Source organism: Carcharhinus amblyrhynchos, chromosome 1 (genome assembly GCF_965287045.1).
Source record: "Carcharhinus amblyrhynchos chromosome 1, sCarAmb.v2.hapA, whole genome shotgun sequence".
Taxonomy (NCBI): domain Eukaryota; kingdom Metazoa; phylum Chordata; class Chondrichthyes; order Carcharhiniformes; family Carcharhinidae; genus Carcharhinus; species Carcharhinus amblyrhynchos.
Genome location: NC_137324.1, coordinates 101930292 through 101954142, shown reverse-complemented (window position 1 = coordinate 101954142; position 23851 = coordinate 101930292). Strand labels below are relative to the sequence as shown.

Genomic DNA, 23851 nt, shown 5'->3' with positions numbered 1-23851 from the left:
TGGATGATACATGGGGGCTGTGATAGGGGGGTTGGAGATATCATGTGGTATGGGGATATGGAGGAGACAGGGGAATCGAGGGAATAGAGGATATGAGAGGGCATGGGAGATATGTTGGCATGAAGGAGATATGGAGGTGCATGGGTATGCAGGGATCATTGGAGGTGGTTGGCTAGGTGAGGGGTAGAGTGCCAGTGAACCTTGAAGATGTTTCAGTGAATGGCGGTGAGCTTTCTAAGCTGCTGGCCTTGGCATCTACCCACTTCTATTCTCTCCCTCCCCTTGGTCTGCTTCCTGGTGGTGGCCCTGACTCCAGCCCCTCTTTCCCATAAGACTATAAGACAGAGGAGTAGAATTAGGGCACTCTGCCCATCAAGTCTGCTCCACCATTCAATCTTGGCTGATACTTTTCTCATCCCCATTCTCCTGCCATTTTCCTTGATAACCCCGATCCCCTTATTAATCAAGACCTAATCGGGCTCATTTTTAACATTCAAGAAAAACTTGGACAGGTACATGGATGAGAGGGGTGTGGAGGGATATGGTCCAGGTGCAGGTCAGTGGGACGTCAGAAAAATGATTTGGCACGCCAAGAAGGGCCGAAAGGCCTGTTTCTGAGCTGTAGTGTTCTATGGTAATAGGTTCCATCTACCTCCGTCTTAAAGACATTCAATGACTTGGCTTCCGCAGCTTTCTGCGGAAAAGAGTTCCACAGATTCACCACTCTCTTGGCTGAAGAAATTCCTCCTCACCTGTTTTAAAGGATCATCCCTTTGGTCTGAGGTTGTGCCCTCTAGTTCAAGTTTTTCCTACTAGTGGAAATATCCTCTTCAGGTCCACTCAATCCAGGCCTCACAGTATCCTCTAAATTTCAATCCTTCTAAACTCAGACGAGTACAAACCCAGAGTCTTCAACCGTTCCTCATACGACAAGCCCTTCATTCCAGGGATCATTCTTGTGAACCTCCTCTGGACCCTTTCCCAGGCCAGCTCATCATGAAGATAGAGTGGGCAGGCACTGCTGACAGGAGGTGGGAGTGCGAGGTTCAGTATTCCTTCCTATTGTAAACTCCACCCCAGTGTGGAGAAACTGTTTCCTCTGGTGTGTAATAAAAAACAAAGAGATATAACCATAAAATTAGAGATCAGTTACTCATGAGCAAGATCAGGAAGTACTTCTTCACACAAAAGGTAGTTGAAACTTGGAACTCTTTCTGTTACAAAGCTATGGAAACTGAGACAATTGCCTCTTTCATGATGGAGATAGATTTTTGTTAAGGAAATCAAAGGATATGGAGCAATAGTACGCAATTGAGTTGATGTACACATCAGCAATGGCGGAGCAGAGAGCCAAAAGCTATTCTTATTATTCCCTTCAGATTCTCCAATTTGAAGGATGTAGAAATTAACCAATTTGTACACTTAATTCAACAGCAATTCCAATTCATAAGTAATTTTATAAGTGTTCAATGTTATTTCTACTTTTGCTTGGACCAGACTCTTTTCATAGTAAATTCTATGAAGTTTAATAGCAAACCTAAGTCGGTGACTTTTACAATTTCAGCCAGTTGCACATATTATAAAAATGTAAGTCACAGAATTCACCCTCTCAGACCTTTGGTCTCAATCTTGTGGAGATTGATGCGTTGTTTTTGTCTTTAGAGTGTTCAAAAATTTGGTTAACGATGAACCCCTGTAGGGTCAGGCTTGTGTTGATTTACTGATTGGCTATAACTATTGCTAGGTAAATTTGTTTGGCTTTTATAGGCATCTTCCTTTCTGAGAACATTTCACCTCAGTATTTCAGACAAGAATCCAATTGGGTTGTTCTACACTGTTCTTTATTCTGATTCTGAATAACTCTATTCATTAAGCTAGACTAGTCCAAAGTCAATCGTGTACTGTCTCATGGATCTTATCAGGATTCCATAAAGATTCAGCTGAAATTTTATGTTTTCAAGAAAGAAGAGATTTAGTGATTATTTATTAATACTTAAATTAAAACCCAGTTTCTCTAATATGATTATTACAGTAATTCATTAATGATTCAATCAAGATTCATTACTTCGACAATCATCTGTTTCAGCATTGGCTGTTAATTAATAGTAATATAAAATACAGTGATTATAAAAGGGCTTCTTCATTCACATGTTAGTGTTAAAATGGCTACCTTGACCTTGTTAGTTATTACAGTGAATATAGTATAAAATGGTCAAGTTCAACTAAAATCTAACTACCCAAAATCTATTTACAGCAGAGGACAGGGCACAAGTAGTAAAAAGCCATCAACTTCTGACTAAACTGCATTTTGCTGCCCTGAAAGTGAAAACTTAGATGGGACATGTGGAGATTCCTGCCTCATTTGCATTAGATGGCTAAATCTTCTTATGGTTCTGGTTCTTCATCCACCTTCAGGGCCAACTTTAGTGATATGCTTCTCTGCACCTTTGTTTGCTTCATATCTGGGAAATGATAGTTCTCTGGGTCTTGAATGTGGTAAAATTTCAATTTAGCCTCAACATTAAGCATGGAACTGTGCAGTCTCACCTCCTTTCAGTGTAATCAACATAATCCTACAGGCTATAATTCAAATATCCAAGAAAAAAAATTAAGATTAACAGCTGCATGTTTGCTTGCCATCATTCTTTTAATGTAATGCACTTTATAATCCAAAATTTACTTCCTGGCTCTCAGAATAAAATTATTTTAAAAAAATGACAATGAAGCAGTATGTCTGTGCTGGTCTATGGAGAGCTACCAAGCCTAACTACATCTTCCTACACTTAGTCTGTAGCTGTGCAGATCATGGTTATGAATGCGATACCAGGGTCTGTCTCAATCATCCTTTCAGACAGTGAGTTTCAGGTCACTACCACTCTCTACATGAATAAAAGTGATTCTTCATCTCCCAACTAATCTTTCTACTAATTTCTTCAAATGCATGACCCTCTGCTAAGATTGTCTGTCTCTATTTAGTCTCTTTGGACCCCTCATTTTCTATACCTTAATTAAGTTACCTTCAGCATCCTCTGCTCCAGAAAAATCATCCTCAGCCTATCCAATCTACCTTCATTGCTAAATTTTTCCAGTCCTAGGCACATTCTTGTAAACCTCTCTGACCCTCAAAGTTTTGCTGTAATGTGCTGATCAGAATTGTACACGATTCAAGCTAACTAGTGTTATACACAATTCTAGTGAAACCTCACTGATCTTGCAGGGAATAAAGGGAAACATGCCATATGTCTTTGGTTAAGAAAAGGTTATCAACCTTTCTTGTTATCTTCAAAAATTTGTGGGCACAAATACTGAGGTTCTTTTTCCTACCGCTACTCACATTCATTTCTACATAAATGTAGCGTTGTTGCATTGTATATATTTAACTTCATTGTTGTAGGAACATCATTTGTCCTACTTCACCTGTCAAAATTCAGTGGTCGCATTTATGGATAAAGTCTATGACTATAATTCTCTGGTTTTGCATGCTCTGCTACGGTTGCCAGTGAGAATAGAGAATCTGGTGCTCAGCCAAATCTCTAACCACAGCAGTGGGACTGGAGAATCCAAGCTGCGGGCAAGGTTGGAGAATTTTGGCCTATGAATATATTAATAGATTTGGGGTACCTGTCATCCCCTTCAATGGCATCATGTTTTTAAAGAGACATGTTGCTGTGTTGTTTCTCATTATATGCAGCCTGTTCCACTCTAGATGAAGGTGAAGACAATGATTTAACATTGAAGGTCATGGTTAACCACCTAATATTCACTGTGTTCTAGTATTTTTTTTTCCTTTTCTTTTCAAGGGAGATCCAACTGAAGTGGTGAGGGAACATGAGAAGATGCTGAAACTCACTGGAATGCAAAGTTTTTTAGAGGAAATTGATCATTTTGCATTTGAGTGTGCAAAATCTTCAGTGGGAGAAGTGAGTTTATCATGTATTGAAATAATCCTGTTTGAAATATAAGTTCATGTTATTCTTATCTATGGAAACACAAAAAATTATACTGTGTATAGCTTTTATGATTTTGATTCAACTTTAAAAAAATACAAAATCATTCTTTTAATATTTTTTGATCAGTTGTGGAATTAAACATTGTCAAAAGTATTTGGCCATCACTTCCGATTCTGAAAAGTGCCCAGCCTACCTCAAATTCCTCTGTGGAGGTCTAAGGGAGGGAGGGGAATGAATGGAGGGGTTTAAGGGGGGGGGAGGGAATGAGTGCAGGGTTTGAGAGGCTGAGTGGGGGGTCTGAAGGGGAGTGGAACATGAGGGAGCCTATGGGGATCTAAAAAGGGAGGGGACTTGAGGGAGAGGGGTCACCCACATGACTGGTGTATTGGGGAGGAGTGGGTGACCTGTTATTTGAAAGGGCAGGATGGGTTGTTCTCTGCTGGTCGGCAAGGGTGGGGTGGGAGGAGGAGGAGACCTAGTAACAATTTATAAACGTCAACTAAATCAAAATTGGTCTTTTCTAAAGATAATCTAATAATTCTGAAATGCTCCTCATAAGATATTCCCTTCGTGCCTTCCATTTTCCTGGTGTCATGTCTTTGCACTCTATAAACTGTATATCTCTCTGAAAATGTGGCTCCCAAACTGTGGATGCATACTCCAGATGTGGGCATACCAGATGCTTATAGTATGTGACATCCCAAATCAAAAAGATAACTAATTGAATTCTGTGTTAATATTAAACAGAAAGTGAAATTTGGGACTATTAGTAGATAGAGGGTGTTAATTTGCAGCCAAAAGAACTTTTTTGTTAAGGATTAAATCTGCCTGAAGAAATTTGTAGTAAGCAATTTCAAATTTTGCCCATAAGATTTTGCTTGAGAATCAGCTTTGCCTCATTCTGTAAAATATTGTATTGTGACATTTTTGCCCTGCACGAATGTAGTTTTTGTTATTAACAGCTCTGTAAAAATAAGAACCTAGAAAATCTAGAATAAGAACCTAGATTGCAACTTCGATGGTTACATTGGATCCACACCCATTGCTAACCTTGCTGGAGTTCGCAGAACTTCAGGAGGAGCTAGCAGGTACCCCCATGGGCACATCTGCAATGTCTGTTTGATGGTTAGGCTACCATTGATTCCACCACCCCCACTCATCCATCCCCCAAACCCACTGAAACTCACCTTCTGGGTATATCAAGTATAATTTGATTGTCTTCATCTACTTCATTACAGTATACTTCACTACTAGGACCCTGTGAGCAAATTCCCCATCAACACACTCCTCCCTCACATCAACTTGGCTGGATTCACTTCCACTTCATCTGATTCCAGATCCTGAGTAAACTGCAAAGTACAAATTCCTGATGTGTATAATTGTCACCCTTGGGTAATCCATTGCCAACACTGATCCAGTGAGAGGAGACAGATTCCAGCCTTGAACAAGGCTGACTGCAAAGTTCCTAAAATAGGGATCATTTGCAACCAAACAGCAACAACTTAAATTTAAGGAAAAATAGGAAACGTAGAGGAAAAGACAGCAGAGAAACAATGCAGCTTTTGTAAAGATATGTTTAGTCATTGAAGTAAACTATATTGCCTGTACTGGAAACCCAACATAACCTGTGCAGATTTCTATGCATTAGGACTGGAATAATGGTCTAAATCTGTCCGGAAGATCCGGACTATTGGACTGGGATAAACACAATAAGAAGTCTCACAACACCAGGTTAAAGTCCAACAGGTTTATTTGGTAGCAAAAGCCACTAGCTTTTGGAGCGCTGCCCCTTCGTCAGGTGATGAAGGGGCAGCAAGTGCCCCGAAAGCTACTGGTTTTTGCTACCAAACAAACCTGTTGGACTTTAACTTGGTGCTGTGAGACTTCTTACTGTGTCTTCCAGGAAGTAGCAGTCATTGGCAGAATGTTGTTCAGCTTGAGCTTCTCCCTGCCTGGTCGTTGCTCTGCCACTCTTGTCAGGTATTCAGAGCCCAGGTTCTCCAGAAATATGAAAAGTACTGTCCATTGAAGAAGTCAGTTGCAGCACTGTAATGTAGGAGGGAAGATGCATGCACTTTTGTGGCACTAGCTACTATTTGATAATTTTAAAGGTCCAGCACGAATGTTCACGGAGATAAATGTTTCCCACAGAGGTGAAGAGAGACATGACTTTCATAGCATTCTCATGTACATTTGGTTTCTGATGATTTGGAGACCAGAAAATCTGGGCCATTGTGCGAAAAGGATAATGAGCAGCTTTGTCACCTGTTCAATTTTCCATTCACTATTTTCAATAGGCTGATCATGATCCATAAAGCTGGCACACCAATGGCTCCCTCTCAATGGCCATGATTCTCCCATCACGATCCGCAGCTTTTCTGGTGGGTCATGGTGGGATATCCGCGTCACTGGCCTTGTTCCAGGATTTGCATATGTGCCAGGAACCCATGCACATCTCACAGCCCCTAGGCATGGGCATTTTGCCCCTTGGGCTGTGCCAGGGGGCACAGGCTGGCACTGCCAGGGTGCCAATGCCCAGGATGCACCACGACCCGCAGCACCTGACCCCTTGGGGCCCTGATTGGCTTCTCCCTTCATTCCAGCGGGGTCTCCCACTTGTTCCCCAAACGCCGGTCAGACCACGCTGGAAACCGGTGGGAAGAACATAAGAACATAAGAAATAGGAGCAGGACTAGGCCATCTAGCCCTTCGAGCCTGCCCCGCCATTCAATAAGATCATGGCTGATCTGAAGTAGATCAGTTCCACTTTCCCACTTTCTCCCCATAACCCTTAATTCTTTTGTCTGTCAAAAACCTATCTACCCGTGTCTTAAATATATTTAGCGAGGTAGCCTCCACCACTTCAACGGACAGAGAATTCCAGAGATTCACCACCCTTTGAGTGAAGAAGTTCCTCCTCAACTCCGTTCTAAACTGTCCCCCCCTTATCTTGAGGCTGTGCCCTCTAGTCCTGCTGTCCTTTCTGAGCGGGAAGAATCTCTCTACCTCTATCCTATCCATCCCTTTCATTATCTTATAAGATCCCCCCCAGATACAGAATGCATTGAGTTCATCGGGGAGGTGTGCATTGTTGCCAGCGATTGTACATGCCTTCACCTTGTAGCCCGTTATGTCATGTAGGCCTGCCATAATCAGCGAGTGTCCGTGTGGCTAGCCTGGGACTTTAGCTTGGTTTGATCCTGTCTCTTGGCATCTTTGATGGTTCTCTGTAGATCACATCTGGATTTCTTGTGTGGGTCAGGAGTCTGTGGCAGTCTGGAGGATTGGGAACCTAGTGCAAAATATAAAAACAGAAAACATAAGTGTATACAAATATATAAAAACGAAGAGGGTAGCTAAAATCAACATTGGTGTCTTAGAGGATGAGTCTGCAGAGTTAATAATGGGAAACAGAGAAATGACTGCGACACTAGAATCAATATTTTGCCTCTGTTTTCACAGTGGAGGACACTAGAACCATCCCAATAGTAACAGGTAATGCAGAGGTTGTTGAAAAGGAGAAATTTAAAACAACTCCCATCACTGGGGAAAAAGTACTGAGAAAGCGATCAGGATTGGGCGGCATGACGGCACAGTGGTTAGCACTGTTGCCTCACAGCACCAGGGACCCAGGTTCAATTCTGCCCTCAGGTGACTGCCTGTATGGAATTTGTACATTCTCCCCATGTCTGTGTGGGTTTCCTCCGGTGCTCTAGTTTCCTCTCACAGCCCAAATATGTGTGGGTCAAGTTGATTGGTCATGATAAATTGCCCTTAAATGTCAGGGGGATTAGCAGGGTAAATATGTGGCGTTATGGGGATAGGACAGGATCTGAGTGGGATAGCTGTTGGTGCAAATTGATGGGCCAAATGGCCTCCTTCTGCTCTGTAGATTCTATGATTAAAAGGCAGGTAAGTCGTTTAGATCTTCTTAAAATATGTTTTAAAATGCCTTTTAAATCTAATTATTGAGAACTTTCCGGTCCTGATTGAATCTCCCACCCTGCCAGGAGTACTCCATTCCACCGGGGTTTAGGATGGCTCCTCACGTTCGGAGAACAAGCGGGAGATCCCGCTGCAATGAAGGGGGAGGGCTTTCCGGACCTCCCAGGGAGTCAGGCAATGGGAGTGGTGGTGCATCCTGGGCATTGGCACCCTGGCAGTGCCAGCCTGTGCTCCCTAGCACTGCCCAAGGGGCAAAGTGCCCATGCCCAGGGGGCACCTTGGCACTGCCCACCGGGCATCAGGCAGTGCCGAGGGGTGGGGCCTTGTGTGGGCAGGGCTAATGGGCACTCTGCAGACAGGATTGGTCTGGGATGGAGGGAGAGCAGCGATTGTGGCAGGCGTCTGCCAGGGTGAGGGGAGTGGGGGCGATCGCCACTGCTGGGACGGAGTGGGATGTACATGGGGGCGCTCCAGGGCGGGGGAGGGGTCAGGGCTGGCCCGGGAATTGTTGTGGGGGCTGTGATCGGACTGTGGAGGGGAGGCTGGAAGGACAGCACTGCAGGAGTCCCAGGCTGGCCAATGATTGAGCTGGCCAGCAAACAGGAAGTCTGACAGATCGGGGCCACTGCGCATGTGTGGAGTTCCAGAACTGTCAGACTCCAGTGCGAATGGGACCCACTTCCCTGGGTTTTTAATGAGATTCCTGACTGGGACCTCTGCAGTGCACAGAGTGTGGAGATTTGGGTGAGAAACTGAACTGTGAAAACAGTCGGGATCTGGAGCAGTTTTCCTGCCAATTTGGTGCTTTTGGGAGAATCGCGGCCAATATTTCAATTGGTGCTCAAACTGCATGGAAATTGGTGTTGTGAGTGTGAAATCGTCAAATTTGCTCCATAGGTGAGCTCCATGTAGATCACCGAGTATTCATCATGTAATGTGGTTGTTCTAAGATCCATTTTATATTAATAAACAAATTTTAAAATATTCAAATAATCACAGTATTTTAATTTCATATAATTTAGGTTAAAGACTTGCTTTGTCAACTGGAAAATAGAGCGGACCAGCATAATCAGTATTACAGAAAAGAAGAATTGCAGAAGATTTTGTGCAACAGAGAGTAAGTACACAAGAAATTCTGTCTTCCACATTTTCATTCAGTTAGAGGAATATGAACGACTAAAGTAAATAGATATGAGACCAATTTTATTTTTCCTTTGGTTTCCTTTCTTTCTGCCAAAGAATATTGGAATATCGGAGCAAACAGAATCTTCTAGCTCATTTAGGTAGATTCATCCCTGAATGGATGATTTTCCATTCACAAATTAGATGCACAAATTAATAGTCTGTTGTGCTGTATAATATGCATTTGATAATGACATTTCTATTGTGCGCTGCTTTTCACTAGAAGTATAAAATTATTAAATTGCTGTTAAGTCCAGCTTTAGGAAATAATTTTACTTGTTTAATTCTACCTCAGATCCTTGCCTCTGAAGTTATGGAGGTTCTCTGATCCTAGCATAAGTACTTGATTCTCTGCCATCTGGCCTTTACTCTTAATTTCATATTTATATTGATATTTATCAATCTTACCATCATTTTAATTCTAATGCAGATTAATGGAATTACTTTCAATCTCTGCCAATAAGGACCATGACAATGTCTTGAAGAATACATTAGCAAAACTGAAGGAAGCAAGAGAGGGATTAATTTTGAACATTGTAAGTAAAGAGATTGTGGGCAAAAGCATGATTTACAGAAAGTAATATTTACCACAACAATGTGACAGATAATCTTCAATGTTGTAGGTTAAACCTTTACTGGGAGCAACAGCAGATGAAGCCATGGAACAATGGGATTGTAATAAATCACAGATCGACAATATAGGTATATTCAATCCATATTTTAATGGCAAACATCCTGCTTACAAGGTATGTAACAATCAATTGGCTGAATGTTTATTATCAAAAATCGATGGGTTGTGGTTTGGTTCAAGGTTTACATTCAAAAACTGCTTCCACCTTGAACTTGTCCAATTCCAGTTTTAAGGAAAACAAGTCAAAGGGCAGTGACGAATTCACTCACAGAAGCTAGGCTAAATCTCCCCTCCCTCCACCCAGCTACAATTAAACTACACACTGACTACTGTCAGACGTTCCCAACCAGCATTGGAATCTTCCTGAATACCGGGGAGGGCACTGGTTTCAAGGGTTGCAAAAATGCCAGATGTGCTACTGTTGAAAATGAGGTCTTGTTCCATTTGCCTCGAGTGATTGATACTTCTGCAGAGCAGGGTTTCAGAACTCCTACTGATCTGAGAAAGAGTAGAATTTCAGGACATCTATTATCCTGCACCCCTTCTGCAATGGGACTCCCCCCTACACAACTTCCCTGCTCCTGCCTCCACCCCTTCTCATAGGATCCACCAAATCTCAGGTAGCTTGGTTGCAGTCTTATGCTCCAGGATTTCATTCCTATAGTCAAAAGCTACAAGACATTCAAGAAACATCTACTTCCAAGTTTCCCAGCCTCAAAAACAGCTCCCTACTTCCTGACATGATTTGTGTCTCTGAGCTAAAATACAGACTATTGCTTCAGTTTGATGACATTACCTATATTTTTGAGTTAATAATAACATTTATATGGCATGTTTAATACTGTAAAATGCCCTAAAGGGTTTCACAGAAACATAGCACACAGTTTGACAACTGTGTAAGATATTCTGGCTGATGACCAAAAACTTGCTCGAAGTGGGAACACAGGTGGAAAGGTTTAGTGAGGGAATTCCAGAGCACAGGATCTTGGCAACCACCAATGATGGTTTGTTTTAAAATTGGGCAGCCAATGTCAGCTGTCCTCCATAAATAGCCTTGTCCAATATCTCTTCCATTCTCAAAGGCCAACATTGATACTTCTGCCAATTAAAATAACAGAGTCACCAGTGGTGCCACTCTATGCACACAAACAGAAAAATCTATTCACAGCAGCAGGACCAGAGAATCCCACCTACAGGTGAGTTTGAAGGCAACCAATGAGTGCCAAATTCTCTATCCTTGTTGGCAGCAGTAGTGGGGCATGCGAAATCAGAGAATTCAAGCCATAATCTGATTTTGCACTGAAATACTCGCACATTAATTGTCAACATACTATGAGCCGCTAGTATCTGTATTAAGCACTTTCTTACTTGCTATCGGAGATTTGCTTCATAATGGGAAATGGCAAGCTGCTTTGGCCTCAGTCAAAGTTTTGTGAGATGCTCCTGATAGTGAGCTCTAGACCAGAGGGAGCTTGACTGCAATCTGCAGAAGCTGACCCAGGGAGGGCATTGGTTTCAAGGGTTGCAAAAATGCCAGACATGCTATTATTGAAAACAGGATCTTGTTCCATTGCCTTGAATGATTGACACTTCTGCAGAGCTGGGGGTCAGAACTACTGATCTGAGAAAGAATAGAATTTCAGGACATCTATTATCTATTCCAGTGGGTTCTCAAAGCTTGTTCTAGATGAAGGAAGTGGATGAGTGAAGAGTATGACCATGTTTGAGAGGCTGCCACAGATTCAACTGCAGCATTCACTTATCTGATCACATGCTTCATGATTGACTGTAGAATATTAAAATCATACCGTAGACCATGATTCAGGTTGATAATAGACTCTTCCACATTTTGCAATGATCCAAAGTTCCTTGGCAGGCAGTGCAACGCATTGGGTTATTACTGATTTTTTTTTAAATTTGTTAATGGGGTGTGGTGTTGCTGGCTGGGCCAGCATTTATTGCTCATCCTCAAGAGCAATTAAGAATCAACAACATTGCTGTGGATCAACATTATAGGCCAGACAAGGTAAAGGTGACAGATTTTCTTCCCCAAAGAAATTAGTGAACCAGCTGGATTTTTATCAGCAATGGTTTCACGGTCACTAGAGACGTTCAATTCCAGATTTCTATTGAATTCAAATTTCACCATCTGCCATTGGTGAACCTGGGTTCCCAGAGCATTACCCTGGGAGTCTGGGTTACGAGTTCAATAACAATATTATCAAGTCACTGTCTCTCCCTGCCTTATCTTTCTTTTAAATTGTGTGCCCTTAAAGTCTGCATCTCTGACCTCTTCAGTCATGCTAAGACATGAGCTCTCCTGGGCACCTGTACATGCTGACCTCTACTCACTCAGTACAGACCCCTCCAAATCATTATGTAAGTTATGTGGATTGTTGATTTCTGTGCTGGTGCTTGGAATGATAAGAGCAAATGACCAAACAAAAGTAAATGACTGGCCAAAATCTTAAGGGTTCTTCTGCTCAGTTTCTTTCCTGAGTTATCTGACGGGCCTAGAAATAAGGGAGAGGCAAAAGAATTGGTAAGTGGTAACAAGTGTAAGTACCAGAAACTGATTGGGATGCTGTGTACCATCAGGCTGTTATAATGAAAGTGAGAGTGAAGAGTAGAAAAAAGAAAAGACGTTCATGACAAGAACAAAAGTCTGGATGTGGCAATGCTTACAACAGACAGGACATGGGAAAATTCACAATCCCATCAACGCATAAGAACATAAATAGGAACAAGAGTAAGTCATTTAGCCCTTTGAGGCCACTCTGCTATGATCAGCCATGATCATATTGAATGGCAGAGCAAGTTAGTATAGTGTACAACCTAACATCTGATTACTCTTATTTCTTGACAGTTAAAGCTATATGATATTGCATATGGATACCTCCAGATGCCCGATTTCAAAACATTCTTGGATGAAACTAGAAGAATTATGGAGCAGTACAAGGTATTTATGCCTTGCATTCTAATTTTGTTTTGTGTTGTAAGAGAAGGTCATTTGGCCCTTTGAGCCTGTTCTGCTATTTATTATGATCATGGTGTTAAGTTTGTTTATCGCGAGACTCTTCCATTCTTAAATCAAAGGCAAACACCAACTGCTGTCCGATCCAAAAGTTCTTTATTCTTCTTACATATGTAAACTGGCAAATCTCTGCTACATAACTTACACTCAGTGCTGGGAGTCAGATTGCAAAGGTGAGCTGGATAATGGGACAGTCCCTCTTTATGTAGCTTTTACAATCATTATGATCACATGCGATTTGATACAATATAGCTAATCACAAGACACCCTTTGTTCTAGTCAGGTTAACCATATCTAAGTTTATAATATTGTTATGTTGAAAGAAAGAGAACTGTTAAAAGGTAAATTCATTAATCACAGATGTCTTAAGCTTGTCATTTTGAAATCAACTCAAAAGTTCGTAGTTGCATGCAATGTTAACCCCTTAATATCTCAATGGCTGATCATCCAACTCAATAGCCTGATCCCATCTCCACCCCACTCCTCCCACTAAATTCCTTTGAACCCTTTTGCCCCAAGAGCTATATCTAACTCCTTCTTGAAAACATACAATGTTTTGGTCTCAACTACTTTTTTGTGGTAGCCAATTCCACAGACTTAACACTCTCTGGGTGAAGAAATTTCATAGAATCCCTAGATATAGAAAGGCATTTGGCCCATTGAGTCTGCACCAACTCTCTGAAACAGCACTGTACCTATGCCCTGTCCTAACTCATAGCCCTGAGCATTGATCATGGCCAATCCACCCTTACCTGCACATCTTTGGACTGTGGGAGAAAACTGGAGCACCTGGAGGAAACTTAATCAGACACAGGGAGAATGTGCAAACTCTGCACAGAGAGTCATTCAAAGCCGGAACGTACAATGTTTTGGTCTCAACTACTTTCTATGGTAGCAAATTCCACAGACTTACCACTCCCTGGGTGAAGAAATTTCATAGAATCTTAGAGATAGAGAGGCATTCAGCCTGGCGGTGTGAGGCAGCAGTGCTAACCACTGTGCCATCCAACTTCTCCTCATCTCAGTCCTAAAATGTTTACCCCTTATCCTTAGACAATGACCCTTGATTCTGAACTCCACCATCTTTCTGCATCTGCCCTATCTACTCCTGTTTGAATTTTATAGGCTTCTATGAGATACCCCCTTATTTTTCTGAATTGCAGCGAATATAGTCCTAACCAACTCAATCTTTTCTCATATGGCAGTCTAGCCATCCCACGAATTGGTCTAATAAATCTTCACTGCATTCCATCTACACCAAAAACATCCTTCCTCAGATAAGGAGACCAAAACTGCACACAATACCCCTAGGGTGCCTCACCAAGGCCCTATATAACTATAGCAAGATATCCCTTCTCCAATACTTGAATCCTCTTGTTATGAAGGCCAACATACAATTTGGGTTTTTTTGACTGCCTGCTGCATCAGCATGCTTACCTTCAGTGACTGGTGTACAAGAACACCCGGATCTCATTGCACATTCCCCTCTCTCAATTTGTAGCCACTGAAATAATAATTGGCCTTCCTGCTTTTGCTACTGAAGTGGATAATCTCACATTTATTCGCATTATACTTCATCTGCCATGCATTTGCCACTCACTCAGCTTGTCCAGATCATATTGAAGGGCAAGGCAGGCAGAAGTCAAGAACCCTGGATGACTCAGGATATTGAGGCCGTGGTTAAGAATAAGAAAGAGGCACATGACATGCATAAGCAGCTGGGATCAAGTGAATCTCTTGAAGAGTATAGGCGATGTAGGAGTAGAGTTGAGAAAGAAATCAGGAGGGCAAAAAGGGGATACAAAATTGGTTTGGCAGATAAGGCAAATGAGAATCAAAAGAGCTTCTACAAATACATAAAGGGCAAAAAAGAGTGACAAGGGAGAGAGTAGGGCCTCTTAAGGATCAACAAGGTAAGCTATGTGTGGATCCACAACAGGTGGGTGAGATCCTAAATGAATATTTCTCATCAGTTTTTACTGTTGAAAAAAGCATGATGTTAGGGAAGTTGGGGAATTAAATGTTGATGGCTTGAGGAATATACATATTACAGAGAAGGTGGTGCTGGAAGACTTAAAGTAATCAAGATGGATAAATCTGCGGGACCTGATAAGGTATATCCCAGGATGTTGTGGGAGGCTAGGGAGGAAATTGTGGATCCCCTAGCTGAGATATTTGAATCATCGATAGTCATGGGTTAGGTACCTGCAGATTGGAGAGTGGCAAATGTTGTGCCTTTGTTTAAAAAGGGCTGCAGGTAAAAGCCTGGGAACTTCAGGCCAGTCAGCCTCACATCTGTGGTGGGTAAATTGTTGGAAGTTATTTTGAGAGACAGGATCTACAGGTATTTAGAGATGCAAGGACTGATTATGGACAGTCAGTATGGCTTTGTAAGTGGAAAATCATGTCTCACAAATTTAATTGAGTTTTTTAAAGGGGTAACCAAGAAGGTAGATGAGAGCAGCACAGTTGACGTTGTCTACATGGACTTTAGCAAGACCTTTGATAGGGTACCATATGGTAGTTGTTGCATAAAGTTAAATCTCATGAGATCAAGAGTGAGATATCTAAATAGATACAAAATTGTCTTCTTGACAGAAGCCAGAGAGTGATTGTAGAGAGTTGTTTTTCAAACTGGAGGCCTGTGACCAGTGGTGTGCCTCAGGGATCAGTGCTGGGCCCACTGTTAGTTGTCATTTATATTAATGATTTGGATGAGAATATAGGGGGCATGGTTAGTAAGTTTGCAGATGACACCAAGATTGGTAGCATGGTGGACAGTGAGAAAGGTTATCTCCAATTGCAGCAGGATCTTGATCAGTTGGACCAGTGGGCTGAAGAATGGCAGATGGAGTTTAATTTAGACAGATGCGAGATAATGCATTTTAGTAGACTGAACCAGGGCAGGACTTAATGGTAGGATGTTGGGGAGAGTTACAGAACAAAGAGATCTAGGGATATAGGTTCATAGCTACTTGAAAGTGGAGTCACAGGTGGACAGAGTGGTGAAGAAGGTATTCGGCATGCTTGGTTTCATCGGTCAGAGCATTGAATACAGATGTTGGAACGTCTTGTGAAGTTGTACAAGACATTGGTAAGGCCACATTTGGAATACTATGTGCAATTCTGGTCACCCTGTTATAGAAAGGATATTATTAAACTAGAAAGAGTGTAGAAAAGATTTACTAGGATGCTACCGGAACTTGATGGATTGAGTTATAAGGAGAGACTGAATAGACTAGGACTTTTTTCTCTGGAGCGTAGGAGGCTGAGGTCTATAAAATAATGAGGGGCATAGACAAAGTAGATAGTCAATATCTTTTCCCAAAGATAAGGGAGTCTAAAACTAGAGGGCATAGGTTTAAGATGAGAGGGGAGAGATACAAAAGCATCCAGAGGGACAATATTTTTCATACAGAGGGTGGTGAGTTTCTGGAACAAGCTGTCAGAGGTAGTAATAGAGACAGGTATAATTTTATCTTTTAAAAAGCATTTAGATAGTTACATTGGTACGATGGGTATATGATAGAATTCTTCGATCAGTTTCAGCTTTGGTCAGGGTCCATTCAGCTCAGGTGGCTGGACGGCTGGAGGGTTATGGGCACTCCGGTTTCCTCCCACACCCCAAAGATGTGCTCTTAGGCTGATTGGTATACCAAATTGACACTATTCTCCCCTGAATCTGGCTAAATTAGGGGTTCCACTCACATACACACAGGGCAGGGTAGGTGTAGGAGGATGCAGCGGCGTGGGCTCGTTGGGCCGAAGGGCCTGTTTCCCGTGCTGGGTTGTTCTTTGTTCTTTGTTCAAATGCGGGCAATTGGGATTAGTTTAGGGGTTTTAAAAAAAAAAGAACGGCATGGACAAGTTGGGCCGATGGGCCTGTTTCCATGCTGTAATCCTTTATATTGAAGCATTTCTGCATTCTCTTCACAGCTCACTCGCTCACCCAGCTTTGTATCATCTGCAAGTTTGGAGATACTGCATTCAGTTAATATATATTGTGAATAGCTGGAGTTCTAGCACTGATCCTTGCAGTACCCCACCAGTCACTACCTGCCATTTGAAAAAGACTCATTTATTTTTATTCTTTGTTTTGTCTGCCAACGAGTTTTCAATCCATTTCAATATACAACCTCCAATCGCCTATACTTCAATTTTACACGCAAATCTCTTACATGAGACTTTGTCAAAGAGCCAAGTAAAAAGTCCAAGTAAACCACATCCACTGGCTGCACCTCATTTGTCAGGCATAATTTTCCTTTCATAAATCCAAGCTGACTCTGTCTGATTCTCCCACTGTTTTACAAGTGTTATGCTATAAAATCTTTGATAATGGACTCTTAAAGTTTTCTGAACTAACAATGTCAGGCTGACTGATTCATAATTCCCTGGTTTCTCTCTTATCTTCCTTTGTAAATAGTGGTATTACATCAGTTACCCTGCAATCTGTAGGAACTATTCTAGAATCAGTAGAATTGTGGAAGATGACCATCAATGCAGCCACTATTTCTAGGACTACTCAAGTTCTGGGATGTAGAGGATCAGGCCCTGGGGATTTATTGATCTTTAATTCCATCAGTTCCTCCCTCTCACTAAACCCTGTGTTCCCTGATATTTCTGGTATGATATTTGTGTCCTCTTTTGTGAAGGCAGAACCAAAGTGAATATTTAGTTGGTCAGTCATTTCTTCGTTCCCATTATACATTCCTGATTCTTACTGTAATGGACCTACATTTGTCTTCACTGATCTTTTTCTCAGCACATACCTATAGAAACTTTTGTGGTCGGTTATTTGTGTTTCCTGCAAGCTTACTGTCACACTCCATTTTCCCCTTCTTAATCAATCCCTTGGTCCTCTTTTGCTGAAATCTAAATTGCTCCCAATCCTCTAGTCTGTTGTTTTTTTTTCTGGCCAATTTGTATGCCTCTTCCCTGAACATAATAACATGTCTAAATTCTTTTGTAAGCCATGGTTTGGCCATCTTTCCCATTTTACTTTTGCGTCAGACAGAAATAAACAATTTCATAGCATAGAACCTCTACAGTGCAGAAGGAGACCATTTGGCCCATCAAGTCTGCACCGACAACAATCCCAACCAGGTCTTATCCCTGTAACCCCATGTATTTGCCCCACTAATCCCATTGGCACCAAGGGGCAATTTAGCATGACCAATCCACCTAACTTGTGCATCTTTGGACTGTGGAAGGAAGCCAGAAACCTGGAGGACACCCACACAGATACAGAGAGAACATGCAAACTTCACATAGGCTGGAATTGAACCCAGGCTTCGGCACTGTCGGGCAGCAAGCTAACCAATGTGCTGCCCACAGTACATGTTCTATGGGTTAACATTGGAAATAAGATTTAGTTATAGGAGGGTTTAAATTAATGTTTCTGTGCCCGGAAGGAACCTTTAGTTAGATTTCATGTTGGACAATGGTGTTTGTATGTGTGGGGGTTTGTGTCAGTTTCAGCTGGGATTCTATTGTGCTTATAGAGAACTGTGGCATGAAAGGTAGACATTGCTTAGCAACTAGAAGCCCTTGCAGAGAGAGAGTTTGAGACAGAGTTTTCTTTGTTCTTTTTAGCTGAAAGCCAGGTCAGTTGGTGACTCTCTTTGTGAGAAGAAAAGTCATACAAAAAAAATGTTTAAGTAAGCCAGTAACCTTTTGTTGTTAAAACTAATTAGTGGTCCCGTGACTCTGTTCCTTCACATTTGATTTAAAAAAAGTAAATCTTCCCACCAGGTTATAACATCAACTAGGATTGTAACACAGTTATATAATTCTTTTTACCTCTTGACAGTCTTACCCGGAAGAGCTTCACATGTCATGTATTGTAATGCACAGACACTGTTACTATGTGCATCAGTTTAGGAATATATGAAATACAGACTGAGAAAAGATCTTCTGCCTGGCCTGGGTTAGATAACTCTCAAGAGCAGTTGATTCCTCCCCAATTTCCTGTCCAGTATCAATCCCTCAGATTTCATCACTGAAACAGATTGCTGCTTTTGGAAGCTTACAGTATGCAGATCGGCTGCTAGAGTTCATAAAATCATAGAAACACTACAGTGCAGAAAGAGACAATTTGGCCCATCGAACCTACACCAACAGCAATTCCACCCATATCCCATCCCCGTTACCCCACATATTTATCCTCCTAATCCCCCTGACACTAAGGAGCAATTCAGCATGGCCAATCAACCTAACCTGTAGATCTTTGCATTGTGAGAGGAAACTGGAGCACCTGGAGGAAACCCTTGCAGACATGGGGAGAACGTGCAAACTCCACGCAGGCAGTGACCTGAAGCCAGAATTGAACCTGGTCCCTGGTGCTATGAGGCAGCAGTGCCAACCACTGTGCCACAATGCCACCCCAAGTCATACAATATGACTTACGTGTTCCCTACATTATGTTCCCTAAAATATGTCCCCTACATTACAATAGCGATTACACTTGTTACAATTGTTGCATTTCACCCATGTGGTCTTTGAATGTTTGCCATTGCTCATCCACTGTCATCCCTTTAAATAACATTTCCCAATCCATTGTAGCCAATTCACAACTCATCATCAGAGTTTCCTTTATTAAGATTCAGGGCCCTATTTTTAGAATCAATTGTGTAACTCTCCATCTTGATGAAGAATTCGAAAGGTAAAGTTGCCATAATCCCAGATAACTGGCGGTGATCACCACACCTCAGGTGAGGGGCAAGGTTGAGAAGCTGGATAAATGTGAACTTGTTCACTTTAGCAGGAAGAATAGAAAAAAGGTATGCTATTTGAATAATCTCAACCCATGCTGTTGGCTTCTCTCTGCATCACTAACCAGCCGTCCAGCCAATTGAGCTGAATGGACCCCGACCAAAGCTGAAACTGACTGAAGGATTCTATCACATTATGGTCAATCACCGCCAAAGAATCTCACACAACAGGATTGCCAGTTATTCATCTCTGATAACATCAGTCTAGGATGGTGTGTTCAAAGTACTTTGATGGTTCCTCAAAGTATTGGTCCAGAAAACTATCCCGTATACATTCCAGGAATTCCTCTGCAATATTGTGACTGATTTGTCCAATTTATATGCAGATTTAAAGTCATCTATAATTACAAATGTTCCTTAATTGCATGCATTTCTAATTTCATGTTTAATGCCATTCTCAACATCACCACTACATTTTGGGGGTCTATATACAACTCCCACAATTTTTTTTTGGCCCTTGGTGTTTTTCAGCTCTATCATATAGATTCCACGTCATCGCAGCTAATAACTTTCCTCAGTAGTGCATTAATTTCCTCTTTAACTAGTAATGCAACTCCACCACCATTTCCTTTTTGTCTGTTCTTTGTAATACTGAATAGCCCTGGATGCTCATTTTCCATTCCTGATCTTTCTGCAACCATGGTCCCCATAATCCAGACTAATTTGTGCCCATTTATATTTATTGCACGATTAATTCATCCATTTTTATTGTGAATGTTCTGCATGTTAAGTCTTAAGGCTTGTCTTTTTAATATTATTTGGGAGAAAGCTTTTCACTGTTTGGGGTCATACCTAACATAAGATAATTGTGATTGTGAAGCCAGTCACCTCAGTTTGGGCAGACTGCTGCAAGACTTCCTTAGGATAGTATCCTAGGCCCATCTTCAGTTGCTTCACCAGTGACACTCCCTTGAAACTTATGACTGCTTAATTTTCAGCTCCATTTGGAACTCCTCAGATAATGAAACAGTCTGTGCCTGAATTCAGCAAGGCTTGAACAGTATTTAGGCTTGACTGAAAAATTCTGCCACACAATTGCCAGACAATGACCTTCTCCAAAGAGTGACTGTCTCATCGCCTCCCTGTGCCATTCAGTAGCATTACCCATTGTTAAATCAATCCTGCCCCCCCCCAAACACACACACACACACACACATACACACACACACACACACCCCACCCCCGCCCACCTGCCTCCACCTGCATCAATATCCTAAAATGGATATCATTTACCAGAAATATAACAGAATTAATCATAGAAGTACTGTGGCTATAAGAGCAGGTCACAGGATGGGTATTTAGTGCTGATTCTCCAAACTGATTACCACTAAAAATGCACAAGGTGGGAATATGATGGAATTCTGCCTCCTTGTATGGATTGGTGCTGCTCCCAACAACACTCATTCAGCATCATCAGGGAGAAAGCCAGCCTGCTGGATTGTTACCAATATGCCCTCTCAACTGCATGGCAACCAATATGGTTGGCAATTGGGTGAAACGGTGGCAGCGGTTAGCTTTGCACCCTCACAGCACCAGGGACCTGGGTCGATTCCAGCCAAGATGTCTGTGTGGAGTCTGTGTGTTCTTCCCGTATCTGCATGAATTTCATCTGGATGCTCTGGATCCCTCCCAAGGTGGGCCTGGGTAAGATGCTCTTTCGGAGAGTTGGTGCAGACTTGATGGGCCAAATGGCCTCCTTCTGCATTGTAGGGATTGTACTATTCCAGGCTGGCTGTGCATAAACCAGTCTCTTTACCACATGTGCCCGACGATGCAAAAAAAATTAAAAGTGGCCGTGCATTTAATTGCTTGTGCACTTGAAACAAGATTGTAGGGAATGTTGATTGGCGCAATATTCGCTACCTTAAATGTTCACTTCCTTCACCTTGCAATATATATCATCATAAGGTACATTGCAACAACTTATTTACTTCTTCAGCAGCACCTCCCAAAACTTCAATCTGTACTCTCTACAAGAAAAAAGGCAGCAAGCATACTGCTGTTCCTCAAGTCATATGCCATCCTGACTTGGACATCCAATGATAAAGCGATGGAATTGTATCAAATTCCAGGAATTCTTTACTGAACAGCACTGTACTTTCACTGTACACACTTCAGTGTTTTAAGAAGGCAGCTCACTGCCATTTTTCTCAAGGGTAATTAGAAATGAAGAAGAAATGCTGGCATCTCCAGAGACCCTGACATCCATGAATGAATTATAGAACATAGAATACTACAGCACAAACAGGCCCTTAGGCCCACAAGTTGCACCGATCATATCCATACCTACCAGGCCATAGAACTATCTATAACTCCCAATCCCATTAAATTCCATCTTTTAAAATCTTTTAAAAGACCCCAGCGAGTTTGCCTCTACCACCACCGACAGCAGCCGATTCCACTCACTCACCACCCTCTGAGTGAAAATCTTACCCCTAACATCTCCTCTGTACCTGCTCCCCAGCACTTTAAACCTGTGTCCTCTCATAGCGACCATTTCAGCCCTGGGAAATAGCCTCGAGAATCCACCCTATCTATTCCTCTCAACATTTTATAAACCTCTGTCAGGTCGCCTCTCAACCTTCGTCTCTCCAGGGAGGAGAGACCTAGTTCCCTCAACCTATCTTCATAAGGCATGCCTCCCAATCCAGGCAGCATCCTTGTAAATCTCCTCTGCACCATCTCAATAGCTTCCACATCCTTCCTGTAGTGAGGCAACCAGAACTGCACACAGTATTCCAAGTGGGGTCTGACAAGGGTCTTATAAATATTTTTAAAAAGTGATGTGACTTTGCTTTCTCCCAAATGTTTCCATGCCGTGGCTTCCATTTGACCTGCATTTCCATCCTTTCCATCCACAAATGATCTATTATGATCTAAAGACACTTCTCATATACATCCAATTTCTGGCCAACTACTTTGCTTGATCTAGTTCATTCACTGGCACAGCACAAATGAATTAGCACTATACAAGTGTCATCATGTCAAAAAAAAGGAACAATGACTAATTCCTCCAGATTTTCTGTATTAGTTCAACATTAGAAAAGATCATAATGTCCATTAGGCCTGGCCTAACCAGCCGACAGTCCAACCTTGTAACCACAAACCACCTGATAACGCTTGCAGCAACAGGAAAATCTGTCTATTTTCCAATAATGGTGCAGTGTATATTCTAGATATTTCTATTCTTATTTCAATAGTCAAGAGTATTTGTTTTAACCATTACCATATAATTTCTCTGAAATTATTCAGGCTCTTTTAACCTACAGGAATGTGCCATTCAAAATCTTAGTGATTTTCTTGCCAAACATTTTGAAAAAGATGCTGACAAAATGCAGCGTTTTGTACGGTTGGTAACGGAAAAGGAATTGGATGCTGCTATTGGCTGGTAAGTGCAAAAGGAGTTTTAAAAAAAAACTATAAATTTAGAATTAAAGACATTTCAAACACCATCTTTTTGATGATGAAATTACCACTCATTCTGATATTTTCCTGCTCTTCTTATTAAGGACAGGGCAGAGATGATAGGGATGGTTCCCCTTTTTTCTGTATGATGATAGTATACTGTCGATACCACAGGTTGAAACACAATTGGGGGATGATTGATATCCCATCAACATTCCAGTTATGATTAGCTCATTGAAAGATCGATTTCCCATTTTCATGAGGCCAACAGGTCAAGTAGTCACTGACCTTTAAATCTCTCCCATTGAAATGGTGAGGAGCAAAAACTTTTTATCAGGAAACCCAAATGGCATTAAATAATTTCCCAATAATATTGTGTGTGACTATATGCCCAGAAGCCACTACAGACGTCACCTCACTTTCCAGAATCCATTTTGTGATGGTACAGTGTCCATTATTCTACATTGCTTTTTTTTTAAAAATAAAACTCCATTTCTCAATTAGCTTTACAGGCATGTAGTGATGGCCTTGTTGCCAAGGAAAGAGAGTTGCAGAATGTCTTATCAGCCAACGAGCTGTAATGTTTTACAGAGCGCATGATTTTGCTAAGGTGCCAGGAGTTGTAGTTGGTACTGTCCCTTTAAGAAATATATTTATATCAAGTTTCTTACCACGGGTATGTTTAGAATACAGATGTTTTTCAGGATGCTGATTTGTCTAGGAAAACCTTTAAATCAGTTGCTGGGAAAACAAGATAAGTACTCATTTTAGACATGGAGTGTTTGTTTAAGCAGAGCTGATGCATTTGAGTTTACTTATATTCCCCCTGGGATTTCAGAGTAGAGTTTTGATCAGGCTGATTGACAGAAAGAGTCATGTGCTTAATGGGAGGAGCTAAGCTTGCAGGAAAGAAATACTTTTGCAGTTCCATTTT

The 23851-nt window shown here is 41.7% G+C and overlaps 1 protein-coding gene across 5 annotated transcripts in view; it reads left to right on the top strand.

The window, feature by feature from the left end:
* Positions 1 to 23851, top strand: part of LOC145343471 (uncharacterized) — a 103559-nt gene that overhangs the window by 65563 nt on the left and 14145 nt on the right. For all 5 annotated transcript variants that reach the window (XR_013886714.1, XR_013886713.1, XR_013886715.1 and 2 more), the window contains exons 14-19: positions 3801 to 3920; positions 8918 to 9012; positions 9508 to 9613; positions 9701 to 9823; positions 12575 to 12667; positions 22782 to 22900. Coding sequence is in view for 2 of the 5 variants with exons in the window: in XM_080189717.1 (XP_080045843.1) it covers positions 3801 to 3920; positions 8918 to 9012; positions 9508 to 9613; positions 9701 to 9823; positions 12575 to 12667; positions 22782 to 22900 (656 nt within the window). In the remaining 3 variants the exon portion in view is untranslated. The remainder of the gene's footprint in view (positions 1 to 3800; positions 3921 to 8917; positions 9013 to 9507; positions 9614 to 9700; positions 9824 to 12574; positions 12668 to 22781; positions 22901 to 23851) is intronic.